The sequence below is a fragment of the Drosophila tropicalis genome, unplaced genomic scaffold (genome assembly GCF_018151085.1).
Source record: "Drosophila tropicalis isolate 14030-0801.00 unplaced genomic scaffold, ASM1815108v1 contig_878, whole genome shotgun sequence".
In the NCBI taxonomy this organism is placed as follows: Eukaryota; Metazoa; Arthropoda; class Insecta; order Diptera; family Drosophilidae; genus Drosophila; species Drosophila tropicalis.
Genome location: NW_027173374.1, coordinates 626,134 through 644,600, shown reverse-complemented (window position 1 = coordinate 644,600; position 18,467 = coordinate 626,134). Strand labels below are relative to the sequence as shown.

Below are 18,467 nucleotides of genomic sequence, written 5' to 3'. Positions count from 1 at the left end.
TATATAGATGGATTTTTTGTAGGAAGAGTTTTCGTTTGCTTACCAACTATATGTAGCATATCCTTGGACCATTTCATTAGCTCTCGCTTGATGAGTCGCCGCTCCTGTTGGCATCTGGCAAACGAGCACTCGGCCATAATTTTTGCCTTTTTTGTTTTTTGAGGCACACTAATTGAACACAACTGTACTTGTATCTGTTCTGTCTGTCTGTGTTACCTGTAATGCAATACAAAAAAATATATTGGAAAATTTTTGATGCAATTAGTGAAACTAAAATTTCCCCCTCAATGGTGTTGTTAGTGTTAATTTATTAAATCTATAATGCGCCATATAAAATTTCATATATTGGCTGCAGTTGGTATTGTTGTTGTTGTTGCTGTTGTTCATGTTCTTGTTGTTGCATTTTCGAACGCTTGAAAAATGATTAAACGAGTTTTATTTCAAGGTTAGCTCGAAAACACACACAAAACCTGTTGCACTTTTTTTTCTTCTTTTTTTGTTGTATTATTATTATTTCATATGCTCAATTTTTTTTTGCATTAATATTATTTTTAGTTTTTTTGTTTTTGTTTTGTTGTTTTAGTTGCATTCTTGTCCAGCCAGTCGTGCGTTGTTGTTGCTGTAGTTCTAGTTGTAGTTGCTATTTTTTTTTGTAATTTTTTGTTTTTGTGGTTTTCGCTATAATTGTGGGGGGCTTTTACTATTCGGACAGCTACCAGTTTTTGATATTTCCTAGTTACACACACTCACACACACACACACACACAAACAACAAGGGAACCATATACTTACTATATATATTTCTTGTTGTTGTTGTCATTTAAGCTGTCTATTACATTAATTTATTCAAATGCAATTGTCGTTTGGCGTCGCCGTTTGGCGTTTGCATTAATTTTTGTTGTATTTATTATTAAAAAGTCGTAAATTGTCGAACGTGTTGGGTTTTCTGTATGAGAACATATCTATTACTCTCCTGCTTACCCATATACTATATACAATTAGATTCAATATGCTTTTGGTACAATTCGAAAGTATGTATTTATCTATCAAATTTATCCAAAGCGGAAATCGCATCAATCACCAAAAGCCAACATCTAAAGGCTTGAGGCTTGATTGCATCTTAATGGCAAAGTGTGTTGCGATGAATTATAAAATGAAAAGTAGTTTTAAACCAATTACAATAAGAGCGTTTACTGAAAGAGCCTAGAGTCTTGGTAATTTCTTATTCCCTCAGGGCTTAAACAGGAAGCATTTAGGCTCTTTAATATGGCAACCGGATGATGAATAGCAGTTAAGTTTCTTTCTATAATTTAAAGGATAAAGCTTTAATAATTGGCGGATACTTTTAAGTTTTCATTGCCAAAAATTTGAAAAATGTACAACTAATCTTAAAGTTGCATCTGTCCATCAATTTAATCCCAATTTTATCTATTTTCAAATTTCAGTTGATGGTAAGAATACTTCCATTTGGTTTATCAATAAATAAAATGTATAACTAATTGTAACTTGTAAGCATTCTATCATTTTTGATTGAAAAGCTATATTTTTTTTTTACTGTGAATTTTGTTCTTGTTGTTTTTGTTGCTGCAAGAAAACCTGCTACCATTCAAGTGGCAGAAGGAGCAAGAGCTTCGGTACTGCCCATTGAGACGGCCCACCGAAAGCAAATTACAATACCCTCAACATGCTTCAAGCGTAACTAGTATACGCAAAAAAGACAGTGGAAAACTAATTGAGATTCTAATATCAGATATGCAGCAGCTACATGGGCGCTTATTTAAAGGCAACCTGCAACATGGCAGTCAGATCAGATCCCTAGCTAAAACTGGTAGCCGACAAGCCGAGTTTGTGGAAGGAAGATGACTGCCAACCTGCCTTATGTTGATGAAAAATTACTCGCGCTGCCATTGCCAAAGGCGGGCAGTGCCAAAAGTATCCACAAACTATCAGATGCAACAACAATTTGCAGCACAGTTGGCGTGCAACTTGCTGCATGCAGTAGCAACTTTGTGGGCGTGTCAACTGAGCACGCGGCATCAGCAGCCGATGATGGACGTTGATTATGATGGACGTTGCTCTGCCTACCGAACCCACACTCAGACCCCAAACCCAAGAGATGTGCAAAAAAAAAAAAAACAAAAACAAGAAGATACAGAAGCAATTTTGGCCCACAACTTGAAGGAGATTGAGCGATTCATGGTGCCAGCCCAACGCCTTTTTTTTGTTTTTCCTTTCCATTTTCTGCTTAATGTTGTTTTTGGTGTTATTTTAAATAATTTTGTAATTAAAAGAAGAACATGCTTTGACTTTGACTTTGGCTTTAGCTATTTACATGGCGACTCTTACTCTTTGTTGTCATAGCAATTATATATGTACATACATATATCCTAGATAGATCTAATCTATCTTGGCATCTTTTCTGTTGCTTCCTTATGGAAAGAAGAAGAAAAAACATCTATACACTAGATGGCTAAATTTGTGTGTGTGTGTATTGTAAGAGCACTCATTCAATCGATGGCATTATAATAAATGCAACAAGTATCTGTTGCTCTCGTTATATACATATATCTCTATCTCTATCTCTATTTCTATTTCTATCTGTATTTGTATCTGCATCTCCGTCTCTCGTTCGCATGCATTTGATTTCATAAATAAATTTTGTATTTTTTTTTTTTGCAAAATATCAAGGCCAAATTGCAGCTTGGAACTTGTAGCTATATAAAATATAATATACAATATTGAGATAGTTTTTTTTTGTTTTTGTTTCTTGTTGTTGTCGTCGTTTATAGTCGAAGTCGTCGAAAAAATCACGAATAGAAAAAAACGAAACAACAACAACAACAACAGCGGCACAACAAAAAAATTCGTAAAGAAAATGGCGACAACATCGAACGCAATTTATTGGATACAAAGGTACAAACCGATCTTAGCAACAACAACAACAACAACAAATTGTTATAGAAAACAAGTTGGCGATCAGTTAATATCGGTTAGATCGGACAGATGTAATATATATATATACTAGAATTCTTAGCACAAAGTGCATTTCGGTTAACCAGTTTTGAAATCTAATTTTTATTGAAAATTCAATTTTTTGTTCAAGGCTTGAGCCAAATTTAAGTTAATTATTATTGCTGGAAATCGTGGCCAATGTTAAACCTTGATAAGTGTTGTTTTTGTTGTTGTTGTTGCTGGCAATTGCGATTTTCCATTGTTGTTCCAATCGAGTGTTCAATATATTGAACAAATGTATGGGTATTTTTCTGCTTATTTTTTTTTTTTTTTTGTGTTTTAAATACTCAATTTGCATTTCATTAGGAATTCATTTTTTTCCCCACTCTTCTTTAACTATTTAACATGCATTAATTTGTTGTTTGATTAACTGAATTAATCAAATTAAATTTTATGCGTTCATTTTGTTGTTTAGTTTAAAAAGGCGGAAATCGATTTTAAGCTCACTTTATATTGTTCTCATAATTTTTGTGTTTAATTATTATGAATTTACTTTCTAGAAATTAGGGACTAAGTACATAAGGTTGCATGTTTCAACTAATCGACCTTCAGTTTTTTTTTTTTTTGAATTTCACACATATTATTAATGTTTTAATAAATCAAATGGTTTAAATATAAGTAAAATAATTGGTAAAATATGCTAAATACTTGTAATAGACCACATCAAGGGTAGTCAACTGAGAAGGTTAGAGGAAAAAAAGGCAATTCCTCTAATTATTAACTAAGTAATAATCTTTAATGGGGATTAAAATTACAAGACGTTTCGCCAGTTTCTTTTACTTTTCAGATACAGATATTTTGTATATCTTTTTCTAACTGAATGCTATCGTTTCCGGTGATAATTTCTGGGATTTGTTTTTACGATGTTCGTCATTTCCGTTGATGCTGTCACTTGCAGCTTTTTGGCCCTGGTTGATGTCTACTGATTGAAGATTATTGTCCATTAAAAATGTTGTGCAATGCCAACATCTAACACAATGACAACTCTTAGATGTAGCAACTACTCTCACCTGTTGCCGTGGGGCGCGTGCAATGTGCAACAAGTGCAGGCAGCAACATAACATGCAACAACTAACTAAAGCAAGAGGCGCACGCGCCACGAGCCAACGGTAACGACAACAACAACAACAACAACACGATTAATAACAACAACACCAGCAACACCAACACAATGACAGGAAAATCGAAAACGAAACCAAAGTCACTGCTGGCTGGTTAACTGGCTAACTAACTGGCCAGCCGACTTGTAGACAGACATACAGACAGACCGACAGATCTGGCTGGTTGGTTGGCTCAGTTACAGTAACACACATTTGTAGCAGCCTGTTGTTGTTGCAGTTGTTGGTGTGGCTTTTGCCATTGTATGCAGTCAAGCGCATTTCCATTTCTAACGTTGATCTGCAATCTGCACACAGCCACGACAAAACCACGACAATGACTGAAACTGCAATGGCAGGAGGTAGTGGCAAAGGGGGCTGGTGCAGGGATGGTTGGGGGGGCACATAGGCCTCGCGCTGGTAGTGTTGCACTATGCTGGCAGTAAGGTCGCCGAGCTCGTTCATGGCCCAGCTCACCTACAAACCGAAAACTGCAACCAAAGACAAGTTTAGCCATTGCAGCAGCACCAGCAACAGCAACAGTTGTTGCCATTGGACTTGCTCTTGGCTTTGAGTTTTATTTGTTGCTGTTGTTGTTGTGGTAGATATTGGCTGATTTATTGTATGCACATATGCTGAGTCTTTTTAGGATTACTAGCATTCGTTTTTTTTTTTTTTTATGATAGCCCATTCAAATTGCTCTTGACCCTAATGAATGTTTTATGGTTAGTGTGAGTGTGTGTGTGTGCGTGTCTATGTTAGTAAGAGAAAAGGAACGTTCGTAAATTTCCAGTTTAGCCAAAAATTCAATTTCCTTTTTGTGGGGGAAACCTACATAGTTAAAAAGAGCAAGCTCCAAATAACGAAACTGCTGCTGACATTGATTGCATAAACGAGACCCTAGAACTGTTTTAAAATCAAATAAAATAACAACACCAGCAACAACTACAAGAACTACAACAACAACAACAATAAGAATGCCAAGCATCGTTCTCGTATCCTGGGTGTTGTGTGCACAAAATGAAGTTAAATGCCGCTCAAGGATGCTAAATGTGCCATGTCGAAATGTGTTGTCTGTATTTGTATGGCACTATTTGGCTTGCGGCATTGTCTATATCTGTGAATGTGCTTGTCTCTGTCCTCTCAGTGTAAGTGTGTGTGTGTGTATATGTCTTTGTCTCTATGTCGGCATAACTGTTGCATGCAGCAACAGCTTGTGGAATGAGCAGCAGCAGAAGCAGCAACCGGTAGAACATGGCTCTGGCTGCTGGCATGTGGCACATTTTCGACATGTTTTGTGCACATTTTGGCAGCAAAAACAACAACAACAACAACAATAATAATAGTAGTGACAACAACGACCTCTACACACACATACACATATATATCTCTCTCTCTCTCTCTCTCTTCTCTCATTCTGCTAGACAAAATGGGGACCAACCCCAGCCAAGCAACGAAGAACCAACACCAACACGAGCTACAGGAAATGTGAAAATATCGTTACGAAACTTTTTCGTTGCAATATGCGCAACAGGAGGCATCGCTGGCGACGCCAACAGAGACGCAGCCGAATTCCACCCAATTCTAGCAACACCAACCCATTCCACACATCCCACACCACCCTTTTTTAACTTTGTTTTTGTGTTTTACTTTGCTTGGTTTCTTTTTTTTTTTTTTTTTTGGCTGCTATTGGAAGTTTTGGAAGGATAGGTGGGTGGTTGTGTGGTGTGGAGTACACCACCTAGTTCTTCTTCTCTTCCTGCTGCTGCTGCTCCGCCTTCTTCTTTTCCTTTATTTTTTGCCGATTTTATTTAGTTCCTCGTTTTTGCTGCGGCTATATATTTGGGTACAACGACTTGTTGCTTTGTGTCTGTGTGTGAATTGGGCGTGGCATTTCTTGCACTCCTTGCCACCTTCAACCCACACTCACATATATAGATATAGGTGTGTGTGTGTGTGTGTGTGTATTCCTATGCCATAGCTTATAAGTGTTACGTATACGACCTGGGTGACTCTGGCTGGTAGCTGTCATATGTATGCTATGTTTTATGATGTCAGTTTCGGGTTTTATTAAAACTGCTTTTGAGATATGAGCGAGTATGGCTCATCTCATACTTCTTGGCTTCCTTCGACGAATGCAATTTGGCAAATGTAATGGAAATGTTTTTTAATAAATACGTGAGCAGGCAAAAATGCATCATCACATTATCGTTTTTATGTATATGCAAGCCACATATTACGCATACGCCGCCATGGTTTAGCTGATGCAACAGCTCCTGCTGCTGCTCCACCTTATCAAATGTGCAAGTGCATTTGTTCAGTTTCTTTTAGCTAAGTGCATGCAACAACATCGTTACAAATTGGGGTCACCTTCAAATTATCAAATTTCGCCCGAAATGATTAACTCGGCAAACACACAAAAAAAAAAAAAAAAAGGCCCAGAAAAAAAAACTCAACTGGCCGCCGACGCTGACTTTGTCTCAAATTATATAAAGAATAAAAAAAAAAAGGCAAACGGCAGCAGCAGCAGGAACAACAACAACAAGAAAAACCCACTCATTCGCGAAACCTTATCTTGGTTATACAAAAAAAAAAAAAAAAAACAACGGGCACGACAGCAACGATGTTGATGATGATTCGCCCTGATTTCGACACAAAAATAAACAAAATGCGAACAAAAATAAGTGAAGAAAACTATAACTATGTATATGGAACGATTCTCGAATGTGCTTGTAAGCAGTTAGAAAAAAAAAAAAGAAAAAAAATGAAAAGGAAACAAACGAATTGCAACAAAAATTAGATAAGACGATATTGAGTCAAGCCGACAAAGCAGCCAGAAAAACTAACTTCGCATGCAGTTTGGAAAATTGCATGAAACTGAAAATGTGACGGAAAACGAATTGAATTTCACATGCAATGTTTTCTCTATACCCTTTGACAAAAGTATTCAAAAATCTCCTTTAAACAAATCCGTCAAATCTAAGGATAATAAGTTAAGAAGTAAGATTTCGATATCTAAACTAAAGAAATCACAAATTTTTCGCAGATTTGAATCCTTTTTCAACTCAGTCAACAAAAACCTTTATGATTATTACTTAATAAATGTTTCTCCAAAGTTTATAGAACTCTAAGAACTCTTTTTTGAATGATAGTTTAATTATACTTACAATTAGGCTTTATTAATTTCTTGCCAAATTGTATATACCTCTCACAATGCAAGAGTATATAAAATGAAGAATTGAAAAAAAAAAAAAATATAGAAAGAAAGAACAACAAATTATGAACAATGCAGCAAAGTGCAGCGCGTGTATGTGTGTGTGTGGCCTCGCTGTTGATAGATTGGACAGTGAAGAGAAGAAAAGATATGACAAAGGGAGAGGGGTATGGATGTGTGGTTGAGTTGGAAGAGGATAGGATGGATGGGAGGGTATGTGAGGAAAATATATTTTTTCAGCAGTTGTCTAAATAATAGCCAAACGGCGTCGGCAACAATGCCCAGAAAGCAAACGAACTAAATTGCTAAAAAACAAAGCAGCAACAATAACAACAACAACAGCAACAAATGTGCACAAAAAATACCCAACAACAACAATATAAACTATTAGAAATAAACGAAAACGTAACAAAAATCAATTGTCGCCAACGAAATGTCAATATTTAGAACTGGCCATACGTTGTCTGTCCCTTATATACATTTGTACATATATGTTCTGTGTGTGTGTTGTGTGTGTGTGTGTCGTCAAAAAAAAAAAAACCAAATAGAGGAACATGCAGCCCCCGAATTGCAACTATTTGTGTACGGGGAGAATGTGAAAAGTGGTAAAATTTTATGCATTTAATTGATTTGGCATTCCTCTCCGCCCAATTTCCCATCCCCTCCACCCCATTTGCATGACATCATTTAAAAGCTCTGGTGGAATGCTTCAGGAATAAAATAAAATCCATATAAAAGTCCAGTTTAATCTATTGAACTGAAAGTAATATGAAACTTTTCCAAAAAGTCAATTTAAACTGTGGATTTCCATTTCATTTCGTTATTCAGTTAATAAAAGTTAAATTTCCGTTCAGTAAAAATACTTTATTCATTATTTAGTAATCGATATTAGTATTTATTTTTCCAATTGAGAACCTCATTAACTATATAAACAAATATTAATTTCCCAAATAGTCAATAGAATATATTATATTATAATCCAATCAAACAAATTATGCAAGCCATCCAAAAAATGCAATGCCATTTTGTCGATAAATACATACATACATATCTACGAATATTTGCCGATAGATATGGGAAAATAAATTATTGTTTTTTGTTTTGCTTCTTCTGTTTAGCATTTTGTTATTAATATTTACAAATGTGTTTTTTGAATATGTAAACAATTGACTAGTTTTTTGTTGATGAACCGAAGGACATTTAATATTATTGGTATAAATGAAAATTCATGGTCAAAAATATCTAGCGAAACTCAGCTTCTCCATCCTTTTTAACGTTTCTACTACTAAAATTTTAGATATGCATACCACAGCACCTGTTGCCAGAATCAAATGTAATTTCATTTCCCTTCCCTGTGCATCTTAATTTATGTATGTATGTATATATATATTGTATGTGCAATGGCTAAAGTTAAATTAAAAACATTTCTTCTGTATATGTATGTAGGTAGGTATGTGTTGTTGTTTTTTTCGGTCCTCCAACGACCACGCCTTCTGCGCCAGGCAGAGCAACCAAAGCAACTATAACAACAACTGCCTGTTGCACTTTGCTATATACTTAAAGCATTTCCAGCATTTCCAGCATTTGTGGGCTGTGTGATGGGAGCTGATATTCCCAACATTGGGTGGGTGGTAAAAAAAAAAACAGAAAAAATAGTAAGCAAAAAGTAAAAAGCAAAATCCTGGAAAAAAATGCCAAAAGCCTTCCCTCAACTCCACCTACCAAACGACCATGTACTTCCTACTACTAGTATAGAGCAACAGTTTAGTTTTTTCACTCTCTACTTTTTGCTTTGGAGTTTCCATAGAGCCAGATGGCGCGTAAGTTGCTAGTTGCTGGCTTAAGCATAGGATTCATAGTTCATTTTACAGCACACCTTTGTAATGCATTCTACAAACAATAAAAAATATATGAAGTATTTTATAATTTCATCTAAAAGGAATTCTATCCTAGGACTTTTATATTTTGTCAATTTAAAAGTATTTAATGCTCAGTTTTCTCACTTCTCTACATAGTTTAGATCTGAAAGTTAACAAACACAAAAAGTAATGGAGAAGTAATGGAAGTAATTATCTGAAGTCATCATCTGGTCTTTAGCTAAAACTTTGAATTAAAGTTTGATTTCAGAAGCGTTTTTGAATTGAGGCCGACTTGACTCGCTGATCAAGAATAAATATAGTTTATAATGTCAAAATCGTCCTCTTTTTTGCTTTAAAAATGTATAAAAGGTCTAAAAGGCTCAAAAAAGAAAAAAAAAGAGGATAATTTTCCTTACCTAGACTCTTTTGGAGTAATTATAAAAGTCATAATTAATAGTTGTAACCCCTTTAAATTAGAAATTCCTTACATAACTACCTACAATAAGGCGATTTAAAGGAAATATGTTTCCGTTTTTTGCTTAGAATTACATTTCAATTTATAAAGATTACTATAAAGAAACTTGTGGCTTTATAAATTTGAAAATGTTTATATAATCTTGGAATAGTTAAGCTTTAAATTGCATTTCAGTGAATACTTTAGTCAAGTCGAGATTTCTGGCTGAACTGGTTTTCGAATCAAACTGCATACAAAAACAAAAAAGTCCCTGATAATATGTAAATAAGTTTTCTTTATCAAAATATCGCTTACATATATTTTTTGTATAAATTTCTATTCTATAAATTGCGTTGTGAAAATTCCCCGTTATATGCTATTGGCAAAACAGTTTTAAAATCAGAATTTATAATATATATGTATGTATATACAAATCATTTTATTGAATTTCTTTTGTTCATTAAATGGTATTAATCATAGTTTTTTGTTTAATTTGCTGTGAGGCATAGCCGATGAGTAAATCAAATTTGGATTTTTATTGATTTATTTAATTTGAAATTAAAACTTTGGGTCTTTAAAACCAGGAAAAGAAACCAGTGAATCATTCATCCTACTGATGTATGTATAAATTGGAGTTTATATATTATTTATATTTGTATATCTATCGTTTATTTAAACCAGAACTAACCCTTTGCTTGCCTCCTGTTGAGCTTAAGTGAGTCATTCATACAATGCGAATGATAAAGGCAAACTTGGTGAACGACTGGCCGACTTTGAGTTGCCGGCGACTTGTTGCCTGCATCTAATCCATGGCAAAGCGAACAATGGGCAAATGCAAATGCAACAACAACAACAACAACAACTACTATACGGGGGCTGCCTTTAGTTTCCTTTGTCAGCGGAGTTTTGCAGACGTTTGCAGTTGTTGTTGTTGTTGTTGTAAGTGTTGCTGCTGGTAAAGCAATTGCCGTTGCATTATAAAAGTGTTGCCTTGCCACGGTGTTGATGGTCAAGGTCATGAACCTGTTCCAATAACTCGTTTCTTACGTGCCGCATGCTCGACACACACACACACAAACACACACACGTGTAGAGGCAAAGCCAAAGCCAGAGGCACAGACAGACACAGACACCAGGACAGAGGGACAACGGACAGGCAGACAGCATACAGAGGCCGATGACAACGTTGCGAGAGCCACAGCCAGCCAGCCAGCCATCCAGTCAGATGATTGTTTGTTGCATGTCGGCAACTGTTGCTGCTGCTGCTGCTGTTGCTTCTAATGCTAATCCTGGCAGATTTGCCGCCGTCGGCAATGGCTTCTTCACCGCAGCTATGACTAATGGCCTAAGATGAAGCGCCTGCCAAGTTTCTGGCATAGTCTGTTCAAATCAATTTGCCATTGCATAAATGTTACATGAAATTAAAATTCAATTTATTTTACTTCCATCAAATGATTCTTCTTCTACCCCTTTCCATTCTATCTCTCACTCTCATTGTCTCTTTCTCTTGGTAAAAATTAAAGCCTCAAACTAGTTGCAATGCGGAAATGCCACCCAACGTCACAAAATCATCTCCTCATCATGTTTTCTGACAACAAAAACATATAGCCAAGGACAACGCGTGCCGCTCGCATTAAAAATGGAAAACAATTATTATTATTGCAATGTTAGGAGAAATAAAAAAAAAAAAAACATTCCCAACTGCGTGGGCCATCCATTTGTTCATTTATCCATTCATCCATTTATACATCCATCCATTCTGTCTGTCTGTCTGTCCCCTAAAGCTGATTCATTGTTTTATTTGTCTTGTCGCCGTTGTCTTGACTGACTTTGCCATAAATTAAGCATTAAATGAATTATATGAAATCAAATGAAATCTACAAATAAACACAAAGAAAATCTCCACTGAAAAACCATTTCCGTCTGTCAACGTGAAATTAGAAGCGCATTAATTAGAAATTTCTATTATTTTTAATTATTACCAGTTTTTTGTCAGAGCCAATGTTATAAATTTGAGGCGACACATTCACATTTGCGCATTAACTAATTACTAATAAAGATTTCCTTGAATTTGTTGTATTTCGATAGGCGAAATAGTGGAAATTGTGTAAACAAACTCATCCGAAAAAGTTTATTACGAATTGTGTGACGCCAAGTGCCAGCATTTTCTCCATATGTGACACTTGTCGAGCTTCTTTGTATGTATGTATGTAAATACACATACAAATACATATTTATATACATTATAGTTTATTTTATAGTTACTTATGGAAAACTTTTGCACTGCCTTTATCAAAATGATATGAACGGAAATAAAGAACAATCAAAGTTGGATGGATCTCTCGATGCTTTTATAATATTTTCAATACTTTTATTGCAATAAAACTTAATATGGACTTTAGGTGAAACTAATTATTGTTCAGCAAACGAAACCGTGTCGATTTAGGCATGTCTTTCAGTAGTATTGAAGCTTTTTATGGACTAATCGTGATCAAGATTCACTGGATCAGATTCCCATTACATCCAACCATCCATAGAAAGGCCAACTTTACAGAAGAAGTACACACAATCTTCTTAAACTATAATGTATTTAAAGATCTGTATTTACATATATACAAAGAAGCTCAACTGGCTTACTGAAGAATTTCTACAAATTTTGAACGATTTGAACTAATTCAATGAAGTTAATTTTCTTAAGAAATTCAGGATTTTTAAATGGCACTTCAAAGCTAAATTCTTCTTTTTGGTCTTAAACATTAAATATAGCAATTTGCCATAGTGAATTTGCAGTTTTCCATTAATACAGGAGCTAATATAAACACATAAATAGATTTCTAGGATTTAATTGGCATAGAAGAATGGCTTAGATCTACATTACTTTTCTAGTATTGCATTAAAGATAGCTATTTAACTTTCCTTCAGAACTTTTTATACAAATTCCTTTCTTCTTAATAGCAAACTGATTGCATTAAGTTAACCCTCTAATACTTCTTTATACTTATTTACTTAGGTTAACCTAGGTTTAGGTAATAATTCCAGCAGTAAATAGCGATTTCAATTCAAAGGCTTATCAATATTCTAAGAACTTTACTAATTACATCAGAGGGTAAGGCCTTATTACTTTGTGATTAACTAACTTATAGGTAATTATGGGTAAGTAATTAGTTAATACCATCTATATATATATCTGATAGCTAGGAAACTGTATAGTAGGGAAATGGAACAAGAAATATGGATATATGGATTAATCCTTATAACTGTATAATAGTCTACTATTGCATTATAATAAGGATTCAGGGATATATTCCTTATCCTAATTCCTCTATTCCCACTAGACAGTTTCCCAACTATCACACACACACCAAGGAAAACAAAAAAAAAAACTCCATATATTTGAGTGCAAATGACAAAAGAAAAAAGAGAATATAACGTATACAAGGGAGACAAGGAAAAAACAGAGAGTAGCAGAGAGTGAGACCCAAGTAAGAGTGAGATAGGTAAAAAGGGGGAGAATTGTGGAGAGCAAAAAATGAAAATGAGTTTTTACAGATAACGTCACATTTTTCATAAAATAAAAATCAATAAAATTAAGCTTTGTTTTTTTTTTTTTTTTAAGATGCTTAAACAAAAATATATAAGAAATTGCGTTAATTTTTGTGGAAAATTCTTGACCTTTTTTGAGCTGCAGCAAAGTCGCTCGCTCACACACACATACATAGACAGCTGCTTCGCCCACACACATAGTGATAAAAATAAAAATGCCGCAAAAATGTCAAAATTAATAAGTTTATATATAAATTATCTTTCTTTTTACCATATTGATAAGCAATTAATGTAAAAATATTTCTATATAATACTCACTTTGAACAAAATTTGTATTATTTCAAAAATGATTTGTTTTTATTTATAAATTATTGGAGGTCACAGCACTTTGCAAATAGTTTAATAAACTTTTGATAAATATTTTTCATATTTTTTATTTATAGGTATATATTTATTTACATGGCGTGTCGTTTAGAAAAAGTTATCACAAGATGAAACGCACTTAAACTTTGTGATGATGTTGTTGTTGTAGTTGTTCAATGAGGAAGAAGCAGAATTACACATACGCACACACGCATATGACTGCATGTGTGTGTGTGTGTGTGAGTGTGAGTGTGTGTGTGTGTGTTGAAGAGAAGGCAAGCAGAGGCGGCAGCAGCAGAAAAATAAATAAAAATTGCGCACCGCGACCAACGTCAACAACAAACAAACACCGACACTAACAACAAGCGCAGACAACTTTACTAATACGCAAAGAACAGCAACAACAACAATACAACAACAACAACTACATACATCTATGACTATGACGACGCGTCGTCAGCTGCACTGCTGCTGCTGCTTCTGCCGCTAATTCTGCTGCTGCGCTGCCTTTACAATTACAACAAACCGAATCCGAATCTAAAGCTAAAGCCAAAGCCAAAAGCAAAACCAAAAAAACAAAAAAGCGTACCGAACCGCTCGAAACGACCGACTATAAAGCTGCCTGCCATCCAGCTGAGCTTCACACGGAGTACCCAATACCCATTTTCCACCAAAAGAGCCGCTGCTGCCGAGAACTGAGTGCAGCAAGCGTCAGTTGCTCTCCCCACACACACACACACATGTATAAGTCTAAGAAAAGTTTCCCAGTTCTCGGTTCTCGCTCAAAAGTGCATATGTGTGTGTGGGTGTGGGGCAAAAGAAAAGGAAAAAAATGCATTCACATGCACTCACACTCAGACAGATAAAGAGACAGAGAAACCCCACCAAAGAGAGTGAGTATGAGATAGAGAGAGAGAGAGAGAGAGAGGCAAGAGAGAGCCTTTGCCAAGTGGGAGGCAGAAGCCAACAGCCGGCTAGAAGCTAACATTTGGCTCCTAACCAAGTTGTGTATTTGTATTGCTGAGCCGTTCATTCATGGCAACCGGCGAAAAAAACGTTAAAAGCGAAATTGGTTAACACAACGGCCAGCAGCAGCAGCAAGAGCACAAAGAAGAAGCAAAAACGAAAAAAAAAAAAGAAAATGGTGGCCAAGAGTCAACTCACAATGCAGCAGCGGCAGAGGCAGCAGCAGCAGCTCCTGGCTTTTGAGTGAATGAGCGAGAACTGAGCAAGCAACAACTCAGTCCACATGAAGCTAGAGGGAAATGCGGTGGGGGGAGGGGGCTAGTGTCGAGCGATAGTGCATTTTTTTTTTAATTGCAAATGCACCTTAATGTCATGGTATTGGTAAACACACTCACACACTTACACTAACTCAACGCGCTCAGCGCTCAGTTTTGGCGCTCTCAGAATTTACTTTTTGCACTCAGATTTTGTTTTTTGCTTTTTATTTTACATACACTTTTTCCCTGTAATAGTAGTAGTAGTTTTTTTTGTTGATATTCTATTCTCCAGTTTGGTGAATTTTTTACGTATTTTTTGTTGTGTTGTTGTTGTTGGTTTTCCTTTTAGTTTTCTTTTTTTGTTGTTGGTCGATTTCGATTTTAAGCATTACAAACAAGTCCGAACCCGAGACACAGCGCTTTGTTTAGAGCACTGGAGACGCTCACTCACCGCTCGAAATGCAACTGACTCTGGGCAACGCGCGACCGTTGCACATGCACTTTTTTGTTGTTGTTGTTTTTTTGTTTTTAGTTTTTGCGTTTTTTTTTTTTTTTTTTTTCAGTGTGGTTTTCGGTTGTGCGAATGTCGAGCGCGAGAGCAAACTGAAATTATTATAATTCGCCTGGCGGAGCAAACGACCGACCGACCGACTGACTGACTAACTAACTGACTGACAGTCAGGCTGCAATTCGATTCGACTCGCAGCCAGTCACAGCGACTCAATTGCATGTCATTGTAGACAAAAAAAAAAAAAAAAAAAAAACAAAAAATATTTCGTTTTTCGTATTTTTTGTTGTAGTTTTTTTTTCGGCGTTGGCGACTTCAACAAATTATGGACTGGGCCTGGTCTCTGCCAGAAATTCTAGTCGTCGTGACTGGTTTCAAGGTCCCTCAATTAATGCGAAAATTTCGTTGTAATTTTTCGTTGTTTTTTTTCTCCACATTTTGTTATTTTGCATGCTTGTAAAATAAAAAATAAAAAAAAAATCCCAAACTAACAACTAGAAACAAATTCGTGTATTATAAAAATAGTAATTGTTTTGTTATTTTCGTTGTTGTTGTTGTTTTTTTATTGCAGAGTTCTGTGTGTGTTTTTTAGATGTTTTTGTTGTTGTTGTTTTTGTGTGTACTGCATTTAATGCTTTTCTAATAAGCAAAATATTTGTAAACTTAATTGCACTTACAAACACTTACGACCACTCAAATACATACATATACCGCCATGTCTGACCTTGGGCATTTGTGGCATTTGAATTGACAATGGTTGCTGGTGGGGTGGTAGGTGGGGCATTCGAGTTGTGTCTCAATGAGCAATGAAAAGAATTATATTGGATTTGGAAGGTTAAGGAATCTACTAGAGCCTTGATTCTAAAATTACTTTCGCTTTCAATTCCCAGTTTGCCATGGTCATTGGAAAATGGAGTTAAACACCGGAAAATGGATAGAAACAGGAAGTTGAATGGAAATTCAATTGTCAAATTAAGAAATAGAAAGTAAGAAAATTATGTAATTGGTCACACACTTTTGAAGCCAGTTTTGGAAACATTATTCATTAAATGTCCGAAATATATGTATTTAACCGATTTTATAGTTAATCCATCATGGTAAAAGTTAGGTAATTTGTTTTCAAGAACCTAAGTAAACTCGAATTAGAGGAGCCTTGAATTGTATCCTTTAATAATCCATTTAATTTAATATATTTAATTGTGCTTCGTTTGGAAGGAGTTCAAATCGAAAGGAATTTAAAGGAAAAAGTAATCAAATGGCTGCCCTCTTAATTTTTAAGTTCTAAATATAATATATAAAATCCCCTCAGTCCACAAGGAGATCCTAAAACGAAAACTGTCCTCACAGGCTAAAAGAGCTGCATCCACTGGACTTACCCTTCAGGCCTGATCCTAACTGATAGGGCTGGACTAATCTCCTCCTGTGGCTTTTCTTTTCAATGAATAATATAATTGTCATCAAATCTAATCATTGTCCAAGTCTAAACAGATTTTAAAAACAGTTTTCTAGTCTTTATATAGAATAAAGTTCATCATTAAATGTCCTGGGAAGCTCAATTGTGATTTTGAATTGTTGTGGAACTTCTGGCGATTCCTTAAAGCCGAGGGCACAATTTCTTAAGTGTATCTTCTAATGAAGCTCAGGACACGTGTTCGCAATGACAAAGGATATTTGGGATTTTTTCATTATATAGAGTGAAAACCTCAAGGTTTTAAATATTAATGTATTTGTAAATGATTTCATGACTAAAACATTAAAATTTTTCGTTGAGTTGTCAACATTTTAAAGATTTTTTTCTGCTTTTGAAATAAAAATTTCAAAATGAATGCAATTATATTATAATAAAACGAAAATGCTGCATTAAAAATGCGGAACCATTCACTAAATATTAAGTGAAATCCTTTCCCTTTGAGTGATCCCCACATCCGTTCTCATTAAACTCGTATCCCTCCAACCGCCCAACCACTTAACCACTCGCTTACTCTTCACTGGGCAAAAAAGACGACGACAACGACAACGACAACCACGGCAAAAAAAACGAACTTCAAAACATAATGTCACCATAAAGGAACACACACATAATTGCTGTATTTACAAAAGATAAAATCGGCGACAACATGCACACGGCACAGCTCAGGAATACACGAAAAATATGCACAAAAAATCCGACGACAAGCAATTAAAATTAAAACCACGTAAGCAAATACGACAAAAAATAAAAAAAATCCCCGAAAAAAAAAAAAAATTCGTAAAAAAAAAAAAATAAGAACTGAAGAGAAGCCCATAAAAATCCACCCTATTGCAATTGCATTTTTACCCGATGCACACAAAAGATGCACGAACCAAAACGTGCAATTTTGTTGAATGCATTTTGAAAAAAAAAACAACAAAAAATCCGCTGGAAGTTCCCCAAAAAATACAACAAAATATATATACAAAAAAAAAAAAAGAGAGAAGAGAAGAACAGAAATGTGAAAAAAATGGGGAAAAAAATGGTATGCAATTTTTGCATAATGAAAAAATGCAGCAGGCAAACACACACACACACACACACTCACATATCAAGCCCAAACACACAAAATAATGAAACGCATTGCATGCATGCACATTGAAAGCTGAGCTGTGCGAAATCCAGACCCAAAAATATATTCTAAAATTAAAATGCGACGGGTTGTCGAAATGTAAACAGCCAAAGGGGTGCGCAAACACACACACACACATCCATCCATACATGCAACTGCAACAGACGCACACACGTGCAATTAAAACGCGCCACTGCAGGCAAACACAATGCGAATGCAATGGCACAGGAAAGAAATGCATTTTTGTGCATCTTGAAGATACTTTACCCACACGAACACACAAACACACACACACACACACTCGCTCTCTCTCTCTCTCTCTTAAGAATGCATTTGGCCTGCGGCTGCATCCATCACCATCAACATGAAATAGGGTTGAGACCGAGGTGAGTTTTCAAAAGGTATAAAATGGTGAATAGTAAGTAACATTTCTTAGCCAAATGAATGAATAATTTTCAATTATTGCCATGCCAGAATTATGCATTTCCTTTAGCGTTAAAACGCACAAAATGATGATCAGTGTGATTGGCCCAAATGAGACCAAATGGGTCCCAGGCTACTTCATCTCATCCATGGGTCCCAAAGCATTTGAAGTCATCTCCCAGCCCCAGC

At 35.5% G+C, this 18,467-nt stretch overlaps 1 protein-coding gene across 1 annotated transcript in view; it reads right to left on the bottom strand.

Moving 5' to 3' along the window:
• Positions 1–13,653, bottom strand: part of Eip93F (Ecdysone-induced protein 93F) — a 75,387-nt gene extending 61,734 nt beyond the window's left edge. Inside the window, 2 exon segments of the mRNA XM_068300370.1 lie at positions 44–216; positions 13,498–13,653. Of these exon segments, the coding sequence (XP_068156471.1) occupies positions 44–137 (94 nt within the window). The 5' untranslated portion in view covers positions 138–216; positions 13,498–13,653.
• Between the last annotated feature and the right edge of the window lie 4,814 nt (positions 13,654–18,467).